The sequence below is a fragment of the Procambarus clarkii genome, chromosome 55, assembly GCF_040958095.1.
Source record: "Procambarus clarkii isolate CNS0578487 chromosome 55, FALCON_Pclarkii_2.0, whole genome shotgun sequence".
Classification (NCBI taxonomy): domain Eukaryota; kingdom Metazoa; phylum Arthropoda; class Malacostraca; order Decapoda; family Cambaridae; genus Procambarus; species Procambarus clarkii.
Window position 1 is genome coordinate 13,926,511 of NC_091204.1, and position 12,695 is coordinate 13,939,205.

The 12,695-nt window shown below is 48.5% G+C and overlaps 2 protein-coding genes across 2 annotated transcripts; both read left to right on the forward strand.

The window, feature by feature from the left end:
• The first annotated feature begins 4,094 nt into the window (after nucleotides 1-4,094).
• Nucleotides 4,095-4,834, forward strand: LOC138352943 (fibrous sheath CABYR-binding protein-like). Its single transcript, XM_069305600.1, has 2 exons — nucleotides 4,095-4,182; nucleotides 4,281-4,834. The coding sequence occupies exons 1-2, from the start codon at nucleotides 4,095-4,097 to the stop codon at nucleotides 4,832-4,834; spliced, it is 642 nt and encodes a 213-aa protein (XP_069161701.1).
• Nucleotides 4,835-10,041: 5,207 nt separating this feature from the next.
• LOC138352945 (leucine-rich repeat and calponin homology domain-containing protein-like) lies at nucleotides 10,042-12,441 on the forward strand. Its single transcript, XM_069305601.1, has 2 exons — nucleotides 10,042-10,137; nucleotides 12,004-12,441. The coding sequence occupies exons 1-2, from the start codon at nucleotides 10,042-10,044 to the stop codon at nucleotides 12,439-12,441; spliced, it is 534 nt and encodes a 177-aa protein (XP_069161702.1).
• The last annotated feature ends 254 nt before the right edge of the window (nucleotides 12,442-12,695 follow it).

Sequence of the window (12,695 nt, forward strand, 5' to 3'; positions counted from 1 at the left end):
CTGTGTGTGGTGGCTGTGGGTGGTGGCTGTGGGTGGTGGCTGTGGGTGGTGGCTGTGTGTGGTGGCTGTGGGTGGTGGCTGTGGGTGGTGGCTGTGGGTGGTGGCTGTGTGTGGTGGCTGTGGGTGGTGGCAGTGTGTCGGAAGTTTCCGACACCCAAATACTAACCCCTAGTACGATAAGATGGAACTATGGTGTTAGTAAGTTAAATTTAATAATATTACTAAATTATAGCCTAGGGACACCCAAACCTTCCTACAATGTATGGCTGCTTTTACGTCAGCCGCCTCAGTTCCAACGAGAACAAACTCCTTACTCAAATCTAATTTGGGATGTTTCCGATTTCATTTATTTTGTGTGACATTGCGATGGAATTGAGCTGTGTTGTTTACCATACCGTTCATTTCGTGAGTATAGTTTATTTTTTTTTTATTTTTCATTGTTTTTCATTTCGTTTTTTTAACTGTTTTTCTTATATTTCAGTGATGGGAACATCAGATCATTTGGTAATGCATAGGACGAGGGAGTGGGGAATGGTGGGGAGGACGAGGGGACGGGAGTGGGGGATGGTGGGGGAGGACGAGGGGACAGGGGAGGGGGTAATGGTGGGGAGGACGAGGGGATGGGGGAGTTGGGGATGGTAGGGACGAGGGGACAGGGGAATAGAGAATCGGTTAGGGAAGGTTAGGGAGGGTGAGGGAAGGTTAGGGAGGGTGAGGGAAGGTTAGGGAGGGTGAGGGAAGGTTAGGGAGGGTGAGGGAAGGTTAGGGAGGGTGAGGAAAGGTTAGGGAGAGAGAGGGTGTGACGCAGGTATAGGGGGGGGAGAGCCCCCCCCCCCCCATCAATCTGGGCGACACACCCTATAAAGGGTGACAGCTGTGGTCATATTTTTAATATTCATTTGATGTCCCATTTTGTTTGATGTTGGATGTATGCAATAGCTGGGTGAGGTTGCGTGCATGTGTGCGTGCGTGTGTGCGTGCGTGTGTGCGTGCGTGTGTGCGTGCATGTGTGCGTGCACTCACCTAGTTGAGCTTGCAGGTGTTGAGCATGTGCTCTTAAGCCCCGCCTCTCGACTATTGCTGCTTCAATGCAGTAATTCATTTCGCTCGTTTATCATATACATTTCAAGCTGTGTATCATATTAACGACAAATTCCTCACTTATTCCCTTGCACTTAATTGCGGACCTGAGACTGGAAGTGATCTTTCTGACATCTGCGACTCATCTGTGTTCACAATATCCTATTATGTCCTCTCGTTCTTCTGTTCCTTAATTTAGAACATTGGTTCTATATCTACTTTGTCAGTCCCCCTTAATATCTTGCATGTCGTTATCATATGTGTTCTATTCCTTCTTTCCTCCGGTGAAGTGAGGTCTGGTTCCTTCAGTCTTTCATCATAGCTCAGGAACAAGCGTTAGTGCATATTTTTTTAACCTTTTCTAGTTTTTTTAATATCTTGTATGTCGTTATCATATGTGTTCTATTCCTTCTTTCCTCCGGTGAAGTGAGGTCTGGTTCCTTCAGTCTTTCATCATAGCTCAGGAACAGGCGTTAGTGCATATTTTTTTAACCTTTTCTAGTTTTTTTAATATCTTGTATGTCGTTATCATATGTGTTTTATTCCTTCTTTCCTCCGGTGAAGTGAGGTCTGGTTCCTTCAGTCTTTCATCATAGCTCAGGAATGAGCTTTGGTACATATTTTTTAACCTTTTCTAGGTTTTTTTATGTAGGGGTTCCAAACTGGTGCTGCATACTGAAAAGTAGGTCTCACAAGTGATGTATTCAGCTCTCGGGAGAGGTCTTCGTCCAAGTTCCTGAAGGATAACGGGATGTTTGGCCGCATTATGCTGCCCTCGTTATCCTGCTGATGTTTGCCTCTGGTTATCTCCAGTTACATCCACTCTTACGTCTCTCTCTTTCTCAGAAGCTGAAAGTTGCCTTCTCTTCATATTGCATTGTATTTGAGGCCTTCTTGCTCCACCTTCTATCCATATAACCTATTGTATCCATATAATCTATTGTATCCATATAACCTATTGTATCCATATAACCTATTGTATCCATATAACCTATTGTATCCATATAACCTATTCTATCCATATAACCTATTGTATCCATATAACCTATTGTATCCATATAACCTATTGTATCCATATAACCTATTGTATCCATATAACCTATTGTATCCATGTAACCTATTGTCTCCATATAACCTATTGTATCCATATAACCTATTGTATCCATATAATCTATTGTATCCATGTAACCTATTGTATCCATATAACCTATTCTGTCCATATAACCTATTCTGTCCATATAACCTATTCTATCCATACAAGTACACTGTTAATTTGAACTCATCTGAACTTAGTAATATATAAACTTTGATTTTCTGACTTTACTGACATCAACAGTAGAACTTGGCCCCGTGTACTAGCAACAGTAGAACTTGGCCCCGTGTACTAGCAACAGTAGAACTTGGCCCCGTGTACTAGCAACAGTAATACCTGGCCCCGTGTACTAGCAACAGAAGAACCTGGCCTCGTGTACTAGCAACAGAAGAACCTGGCCTCGTGTACTAGCAACAGAAGAACCTGGCCTCGTGTACTAGCAACAGAAGAGCCTGGCCTCGTGTACTAGCAACAGAAGAAACTGGCCTCGTGTACTAGCAACAGAAGAAACTGGCCCGGTGTACTAGCAACAGTAGAACCTGGTTTATCTACTAGCAACAGTAGTACCTGGCCCCGTGTACTAGGTGGCCTAACTCGTGATTCCAGAGACCCGAACCCCATGAACCAGGAAGCATAGAAGGTTGTACCAACAGGTGAACCTCATACATTGAACACTGCAACATTCCTCATTATTCTAAATAGTCTACCAACGCAAGATATCGTAGGCGACAGTACTGAAATGTTAATATTTCCATCTCTCTTCTCTCTTAGTGATTGATTGATGAAGATTAAGCCACCCAAGAGATGGCACGGGCATGAATAGCCCGTAAGTCTCCCTTAGTCAGAGAGAGAGAGAGAAGATTAAGCCACCCAAAAGGTGGCTTGGGCATGAATAGCCCATAAGTGGTGGCCCTTTTGAGCCATTTCCAGTATCAATAGATGATACTGGAGATCTGTGGAGGTGCGACTGCACCCTGCGTGACGGGAGATGTCTCCCGTGCCCCTTAGTCATCTAACTTTGCTGATATATACCCATCTACTTCCTTCCTCATCTGACCTTACTCAGTAAGCATTACAATCATTCCTCACCCGTTAGAGAGGCTGTTCCTTCATCCCCTGTGACGTTTATAAGTTGCTATCTCTCTCTCTCTCTCTCTCTCTCTCTCTCTCTCTCTCTCTCTCTCTCTCTCTCTCTCTCTCTCTCTCTCTCTCTCTCTCTCTCTCTCTCTCTCTCTCTCTCTGTCTCTGTCTCTGTCTCTCTCTGTCTCTGTCTCTCTCTCTCTCTCTTTAGGAGATCGGCAATTTACTGTTCTCCTTACTCAGCCAGCATAACGACTTTGGATCATCTTGTCCTGCGAGTGAGGGAGGGTAGGAGGCCATGTTGGGGCGGACAAGAGTGCGTGGAGACAGCCATTATGAGGGGGCGTCGAGGGGACACATGGGGTCGTTCCGAGAGGAACAGGCAAGGGAGAGGAAGTGGGGATTGTAAATAGAACAGTGGGGAAGAGTTATGGAGGAGGGAGATAGATGAGTAAATAGAGACAGAGGCAGAGAGGGAAGAAGCGAATGATGGTGTTGGAATGATGGTCTGTTGCGTAAAGAGGCACAAGTGAAATGTAGGTTAACAGATAAGAAATAATATATTCTCAGCAGGTCTCAGTTTCATGCAAGTCGGCGTTCAATCCCCGACCGACCGTCCAAGTGGTTGGGCACCATTCCTTTCCCCCGTCCCATCCCAAATCCTTATCCTGACCCCTTCCAAGTGCTAAATAGTTGTAATGACTTGGCGCTTTCCCTTGATAACTCCCTCTCCTCCACTCTCCCCATCTCAGCCTGACCTTTTCTGAAGACATAGAACTTGTTTTAATGAATCTATATCCAGTTAATAATAATAACAATAATAAAATCCACAAAAGCCGTGATGAGGGTTCGAACACTATGCACTGGGCGTTCCCAGGCATGCTCTAGACGACTGCGCCACGAGATGGTCAAAAGAATTGCAACTTGCGGTACTACCACGAGGATCCCGAGGCTGTCCATGGAGGACAGACGAAAATGTATATATATGCTGTTTAGCATTGTAAATGTGAGGCCACGTCTGTGGTAGAAAATAATAATACAAACTTCGTGACCTCCGGCCGAGCAAGAGCCAGCCTCCGGCCGAGCAAGAGCCAGCCTCCGGCCGAGCAAGAGCCAGCCTCCGGCCGAGCAAGAGCCAGCCTCCGGCCGAGCAAGAGCCAGCCTCTGGCCGAACAAGAGCCAGCCTCCGGCCGAGCAAGAGCCAGCCTCCGGCCGAGCAAGAGCCAGCCTCCGGCCGAGCAAGAGCCAGCCTCCGGCCGAGCAAGAGCCAGCCTCCGGCCGAGCAAGAGCCAGCCTCCGGCCGAGCAAGAGCCAGCCTCCGGCCGAGCAAGAGCCAGCCTCCGGCCGAGCAAGAGCCAGCCTCCGGCCGAGCAAGATCCAGCCTCCGGGCGAGCAAGAACCAGCCTCCGGCCGAGCAAGAGCCAGCCTCCGGCTGAGCAAGAACCAGCCTCCGGCCGAGCAAGAGCCAGCCTCCGGCCGAGCAAGATCCAGCCTCCGGCCGAGCAAGATCCAGCCTCCGGCCGAGCAAGAGCCAAACGAGCCGTCGTGTACACCGGTCAGCTGTTGTGTGCATGTGTATAGTGAAATTTTTGTTTCCAATCATCTTTGCGAAAAAGAGTAAACCTTCGAGTAAGGCAACTTTTCTTGACGAAGCCATCGTGAATATGCAGATTACTAACTGCAACATTGCAATCAAGTACCCCGCCTGACAGCTGGGTGGACAGCGCTTCGGATTCGTAGTCCTGAGGTTCCGGGTTCGATCCCCGGTGGAGGCGGAGGCAAATGAGCAAAAATGTTTCTTTCACCCTGATGCCCCTGTTACCTAGCAGTAAAATAGGTACCTGGGTGTTAGTCAGCTGTCACGGGCTGCTTCCTGGAGGGTGGAGACCTGGTCGAGGACCGGGTCGCGGGGACACTAAGCCCCGAAATCATCTCAAGATAACCTCAAGATAGGCAAAGCATCTTGTATTGATTACTGTGACAAGGAATCTCTACATATTTGATTTCAGTATTAATAGATAAAGCGCACATGTCACAACCCAGCCTCCGAAGATGACAAGACCTGACGCCCGCATGGATAAAATGTGTAGCGAACCCAAACAAAGTTAAATAAACAAATCCACAAGAGCCGTGACGAGGAGATTCGAACCTGCGTCCGGGAGCATCCCAGACACTGCCTTAATCGACTGAGCTACGACAGGGTTAAAAAGAGTTGAAACCGAAGTTCTACTGAACTTACTGGATCTCGGAGAGGCTGCGGGATAAAGTAAGTTCAGTAGAACTTCGGTTTCAACTCTTTTAACCCTGTCGTAGCTCAGTCGATTAAGGCAGCGTCTGGGATGCTCCCGGATGCAGGTTCGAATCTCCTCGTCACGGCCCTTGTGGATTTGTTCATTTGATGCATCACGTTAGTGTGATCTCTGTGTGTAAAGTTAAATAGTTTGAACTATTACAGTAACTGCTATGATAATAAACGGAACAAGGTAACCAAAAGGCCTGTCCTCTCACTCTCCAAGGCCTACATAAGCAATCATATGCCTAAGAATGCAACTAACTAGATACAAATATGCTTTATACTAGACCTAGGAAAAGTTAGATTTGATAGTAATCTTCTTTCTCGGACTCTCTACAAAATTAATTTATTTATATATAACAAGGTACATTGGGTTTATGAGAGCACATTGATGATTTACATTCTTGTAAAGCCACTAGCACGCATAGCGTTTCTGGCGAAACGTTTCGGGCAAGGTGTTTGTTCCGGGCGAAACGTTTCGGGTAAGGTGTTTGTTTCGGGCGAAACGTTTCGGGTAAGGTGTTTGTTTTGGGCAAGGTGTTTGTTCCGGGCGAAACGTTTCGGGTAAGGTGTTTGTTTCGGGCGAAACGTTTCGGGTAAGGTGTTTGTTTCGGGCGAAACGTTTCGGGTAAGGTGTTTGTTCCGGGCGAAACGTTTCGGGTAAGGTGTTTGTTCCGGGCGAAACGTTTCGGGTAAGGTGTTTGTTTCGGGCGAAACGTTTCGGGTAAGGTGTTTGTTTCGGGCGAAACGTTTCGGGTAAGGTGTTTGTTTCGGGCGAAACGTTTCGGACAAGGTGTTTGTTTCGGGCGAAACGTTTCGGACAAGGTGTTTGTTTCAGGTGTTTAATAACACAAAACATATACAATTTCTGGATACAAGAGTCTACATATATTGTGTATTTCCCTCCATAGTAACTATAGATACTGCCATTTATAGATAACGGGCTGACGCCCTAGTAATCACTTTATATATCGACCACCAAGATAATTGGAGAACGCAATTGATTTTTTTAATTGCCTCCTCTCAATCATTGTTTACTTTTAGGAAACATCTGCTTATGAAAGGTTACATTTGTTTTAGGATTAGTCACCGATCATGAAAACTTGTGCCTGACTTGCGATGATTTGTTTCCTGTTTATATTCTGTAGCAAAGTCAGTGGAGCAACCTGGCTCTCTGTTGACCAGACCACACACTAGAAGTTGAAGGGACGACGACGTTTCGGTCCGTCCTGGACCATTCTCAAGTCGATTGTCACGTTACTTCAGCCACGTTATTGTGACTCATCGCCTGCATCTGGCTCTCTGCCTCACATTACATTACCCACCATCACTCTACGGGCTCACCACAGCCCGTGCTACATGGACACTTCGTTCTGAGTAGCTATATCTAAAACACCAAACGATTGGACGTCCTCCTACCACTGGAGGGCAGATAGGAGATCATCCTACCTACCTACCTTGAGGTGCTTCCGGGGCTTAGTGTCCCCGCGGCCCGGTCGTCGACCAGGCCTCCTGGTTGCTGGACTGATCAACCAGGCTGTTAGACGCGGCTGCTCGCAGCCTGACGTATGAGTCACAGCCTGGTTGATCAGGTATCCTTTGGAGGTGCTTATCCAGTTCTCTCTTGAACACTGTGAGGGGTTTGCCAGTTATGCCCCTTATGTGTAGTGGAAGCGTGTTGAACAGTCTCGGGCCTCTGATGTTGATAGAGTTCTCTCTCAGAGTACCTGTTGCACCTCTGCTTTTCAACGGGGGTATTCTGCACATCCTGCCATGTCTTCTGGTCTCATGTGGTGGTCCTAGGCCGCTCCACGGCTCAGTGTTGCATGTGATACCTTCCGCCAGCCTTACATATCTGCACAGTTCCTGTCCGGTGTTACCGGTGATGAAGCACCTCAACATATGCCACCTTCCTCACTCGTGCTGCCATCTCTACGACGCCGCCGACGACCACTCCAGCACTGCCTTCTCTACGACAAGGACCACTCCAGCACTGCCTTCTCTACGACAAAGACCACTCCAGCACTGCCTTCTCTACGACAAGGACCACTCCAGCACTGCCTTCTCTACGACAAGGACCACTCCAGCACTGCCTTCTCTACGACAAGGACCACTCCAGCACTGCCTTCTCTACGACAAGGACCACTCCACCACTGCCTTCTCTACGACAAGGACCACTCCAGCACTGCCTTCTCTACGACAAGGACCACTCCAGCACTGCCTTCTCTACGACAAGGACCACTCCAGCACTGCCTTCTCTACGACAAGGACCACTCCAGCACTGCCTTCTCTACGACAAGGACCACTCCAGCACTGCCTTCTCTACGACAAGGACCACTCCACCACTGCCTTCTCTACGACAAGGACCACTCCAGCACTGCCTTCTCTACGACAAGGACCACTCCAGCACTGCCTTCTCTACGACAAGGACCACTCCAGCACTGCCTTCTCTACGACAAAGACCACTCCAGCACTGCCTTCACTACGACAAGGACCACTCCAGCACTGCCTTCTCTACGACAAGGACCATTCCACCACTTCCTTCACTACGACAAAGACCACTCCAGCACTGCCTTCTCTACGACAAGGACCACTCCAGCACTGCCTTCACTACGACAAAGACCACTCCAGCACTGCCTTATCTACGACAAAGACCACTCCACCACTGCCTTCTCTACGACAAAGACCACTCCACCACTGCCTTCTCTACGACAAGGACCACTCCAGCACTGCCTTCACTACGACAAGGACCACTCCAGCACTGCCTTCTCTACGACAAGGACCACTCCAGCACTGCCTTCTCTACGACAAGGACCACTCCAGCTCTGCCTTCACTACGACAAGGACCACTCCAGCACTGCCTTCTCTACGACAAGGACCATTCCACCACTTCCTTCACTACGACAAAGACCACTCCAGCACTGCCTTCTCTACGACAAGGACCACTCCAGCACTGCCTTCACTACGACAAAGACCACTCCAGCACTGCCTTCTCTACGACAAGGACCACTCTCAGCACTGCCTTCACTACGACAAGGACCACTCCAGCACTGCCTTCTCTACGACGAAGCCAGAAAAGGGGTACACGCCATCCCTCACCCCCATACACCCCCTCGACATAAAGCATCTGTAAGATGACGAGCCGGATGCAGTGGAGAAAGTGATGATCTTCCTCGGAGCAAACAATGACAACGGGTCGTATGGATTAGTCAGCTCCTTCCTCAACTTTAACGTGTGTATGCTGGCTAATCTATTTTCCTGATGTATTTTTAACCTCATGGACCCTTTTCTTGAGGTATCTTTAACCTCATGGACCCTTTTCCTGAGGTATCTTTAACCTCATGGACCCTTTTCTTGAGGTATCTTTAACCTCATGGACCCTTTTCCTGAGGTATCTTTAACCTCATGGACCCTTTTCTTGAGGTATCTTTAACCTCATGGACCCTTTTCCTGAGGTATCTTTAACCTCATGGACCCTTTTCTTGAGGTATCTTTAACTTCATGGACCCTTTTCCTGAAGTATCTTTAACCTCATGGACCCTTTTCTTGAGGTATCTTTAACCTCATAGACCCTTTTCCTGAAGTATCTTAAACCTCATGGACCCTTTTCCTGAAGTATCTTTAACCTCATAGACCCTTTTCCTGAAGTATCTTTAACCTCATAGACCCTTTTCCTGAAGTATCTTTAACCTCATGGACTCTTTCTTTTATTTGTCTTCAAGCCTTATTTAGATTATTTCATTTTGAAACTTTTTCCCTAGAGTCTGGCCTCCAGCCTCGACTACACGAACAGACATTCCGTCTTGTATATTGTGTCTACGGTGACGTCCATGTTAACTCACTCGTAGCTAGTTCAACAGTGCTGAAATTGGCTTAGTTAACTGACTACTGTGGTTTACACCTCACTGGTGAGAGGTAGGATGCCTGAAGTACCTTACCTCACTGGTGAGAGGTAGGAGACCTGAAGTACCTTACCTCACTGGTGAGAGGTAGGAGGCCTGAAGTACCTTACCTCACTGCTGTGAGGTAAGTGACATCGAACAAAAAAATTGTCTTCGAAATACTTATAAATATGCACAATTCAACCACAATAACTTGCTACATCTATGAGAACATCTTTGAAACAAGACAGGGGATCGACCCAGCGTCCTGGGTAACTCAAGACGAGTTCTTTGACCGACGGACCACGACATGCTGAAAGTTCGGTAGCCTTCTATGTGCCTGGATCCACTAGGAATCTTGAAGACACAGATCACCACGCCAGAGTGTATGTGTTATGTCTCAAACCAAGATTAGTTACCAGCTCGGTGCCTCAGGTCTCCTTGTAGATCCGGGCGAGGGTTGTGCAACTTTTACCCTATCTTGGTTTATGGGTTAAGGCGCGCGTCACAGGGTTATTACCCAGGACACTGGGTCGATCTTCGTCCTCCTCCAAAGATTTTCTGAATTCGTAGGTATATTGCTTATGTGCTTGAAGGCACCGCTTGTCTTAATGATGCTAGTTGCATTAGTGAAGCAATCTCTCCATATAATTACTTTTTTGGAAAAGTCTACATCTATGCAGGCGATGAGTCACAATAACGTGGCTGAAGTATGTTGACCAGACCACACACTAGAAGGTGAAGGGACGACGACGTTTCGGTCCGTCCTGGACCATTCTCAAGTCGATTGTGTGAATCGACTCACACACTCGACTTAAGAATGGTCCAGAACGGACCGAAACGTCGTCATCCCTTCACCTTGTAGTGTGTGGTCTGGTCAAGTCTACATCTAAATAAAAACCCTTGCAAGAGCATTTACACTGTACACTGAAGTGCTAATCCCTGGCAATCATTATCTCTGATCCCTTCTTTTAGCGAATTGGTGTCGTTGGTGGTTCAGTAAGACCAGCCCGAATTCCAACGTACCAGGGATCGATTCCCGGCAAGGTTTGACGTCCTCTTGGTCTATAATAGACTTAGTCGCAAAAGCATTTTTCACAGATGTTCTAACTTCAAGTTGTAACCAAAGGCCAGTTCTTCCTCTCAACTCAGCTGGTTTTGTTTAGGTTCGTGATGAAGGGAAAGTATTAAAGAGCTCTCAAACTTGGCGCATATAGTTAACTTATTCTGGTGGAGTGTGTCGCCTCGCCGGGTCTGGCACTCCCAGAGTGCCTTAGGGACGCGTCACTCTGCGGGGGACCACTTAGTCAGACACTCCTGCTGGAGGTAAAAAAAAAAGAGATTGCTGTAAGAGAGAGATTAATGTAAGACTTAGAGATCTTCACAGAGAGAGAGAGAGAGAGAGAGAGAGAGAGAGAGAGAGAGAGAGAGAGAGAGAGAGAGAGAGAGAGAGAGAGAGAGAGAGAGAGAGAGAGAGAGAGAGAGAGAGAGAGAGAGAGAGAGAGAGAGAGAGAGAGAGAGAGAGAGAGAGAGAGAGAGAGAGAGAGAGAGAGAGAGAGAGAGAGAGAGAGAGAGAGAGAGAGAGAGAGAGAGAGAGAGAGAGAGAGAGAGAGAGAGAGAGAGAGAGAGAGAGAGAGAGAGAGAGAGAGAGAGAGAGAGAGTTAAAGAAAATTACAATTTCCTACAAACCCTGAAACGAAACCTAGAGATCCTCGTAACCGAGAGATTACAGTAAGAGAGATATTACTCTAATATCACCCCTCTAACTACCCTAATTACAGATAGGTGCCTGTAAGATATCAATCAATAATGTACAGGATAAGATACCCACTAGGGCGAGCCTTGAAGTGGGGACCCCTGAAGATAAGTCGGTGAGAGGAAGTGGTGAAGTTGTAAAGAAAATAGCAAGGACTTGACCCAGCTGCGTGTCTTGAGTCGATGCCGCAACAACCCCACAACTGGCTAGAAAGGTAAGCAGTGGCAGTGCTTCTATTTCTGGGTGTTAACACCCAGAGTAAGAAAGAGCGCACCGTATGTAAAGTAAGAGTGAAGTGTACGTAGTGAGGTGGTGAGCTAGAGTGTAATAGATGCAGCAGTAGGGGCAGCAGCAGTAGGGGCAGCAGTAGCAGGGGCAGCAGCAGAAGCAGCAGCAGGGGCAGCAGCAGGGGCAGCAGCAGAGGCAGCAGCAGTAGCAGAGGATGCAGCAGCAGAGGCAGCAGTAGGGGCAGCAGCAGTAGGGGCAGCAGTAGCAGAGGATGCAGCAGTAGGGGCAGCAGTAGCAGGGGCAGCAGCAGAAGCAGCAGCAGGGGCAGCAGCAGGGACAGCAGGAGCAACAGCAGAGGCAGCAGCAATAGGAGCAGCAGGAGCAGGCGGAGACAGAGGGGGTCACGGCTCACCTACTTACCGAGACGCGCGGTATGAACCTCAAGGAGTTTTTTTTACCTGAGGAAGTTGTCTGGGCAGTTAGCGGTGATGAATGGCCCCGGGTGCCACCCTGGAGCTGGCAAGAGTCGACGCTTGTAAACGATGCCAACCTGCATGTGTTACCAGGAGATGTATAGCTGACGTCCCTCAAGCTGCCGTCCCTCAAGCTGACGTCCCTCAAGCTGACGTCCCTCAAGCTGACGTCCCTCAAGCTGACGTCCCTCAAGCTGACGTCCCTCAAGCTGACGTCCCTCAAGCTGACGTCCCTCACGCTGACGTCCCTCACGCTGACGTCCCTCAAGCTGACGTCCCTCAAGCTGACGTCCCTCAAGCTGACGTCCCTCAAGCTGACGTCCCTCAAGCTAACGTCCCTCAAGCTGACGTCCCTCAAGCTGACGTCCCTCAAGCTAACGTCCCTCAAGCTAACGTCCCTCAAGCTGACGTCCCTCAAGCTAACGTCCCTCAAGCTGACGTCCCTCAAGCTGACGTCCCTCAAGCTGACGTCCCTCAAGCTAACGTCCCTCAAGCTGACGTCCCTCACGCTGACGTCCCTCAAGCTGACGTCCCTCAAGCTGGGGCTTTGGAGATAGCATCGTGTAGTGGTGGCACTGGGATGCTGAGACCGTTGGAATGGCATCGTGAGGAGCTCACTCTGAGATGCTGACACTGTCATGCTGACACTGTCATGCTGACACTGTCATGCTGACACTGTCATGCTGACACTGTCATGCTGACGCTGTCATGCTGGCGCTGTCATGCTGACACTGTCATGCTGACACTGTCATGCTGACACTTTCATGCTGACGCTGTCATGCTGACACTGTCATGCTGACACTGTCATGCT

What these genes read in the sequence shown, in the direction of transcription:
- LOC138352943 (XM_069305600.1), top strand. Translation starts at nt 4,095, where the DNA reads ATGAGGGTTCGAACACTATGCACTGGGCGTTCCCAGGCATGCTCTAGA. An exon ending in CAAAAGAATTGCAACTTGCG is followed by an intron (nt 4,183 to 4,280) that starts GTACTACCACGA and finishes CGTCTGTGGTAG; the next exon opens with AAAATAATAATACAAACTTC.
- LOC138352945 (XM_069305601.1), top strand. Translation starts at nt 10,042, where the DNA reads ATGCTAGTTGCATTAGTGAAGCAATCTCTCCATATAATTACTTTTTTG. An exon ending in GTCACAATAACGTGGCTGAA is followed by an intron (nt 10,138 to 12,003) that starts GTATGTTGACCA and finishes ACGTCCCTCAAG; the next exon opens with CTGCCGTCCCTCAAGCTGAC.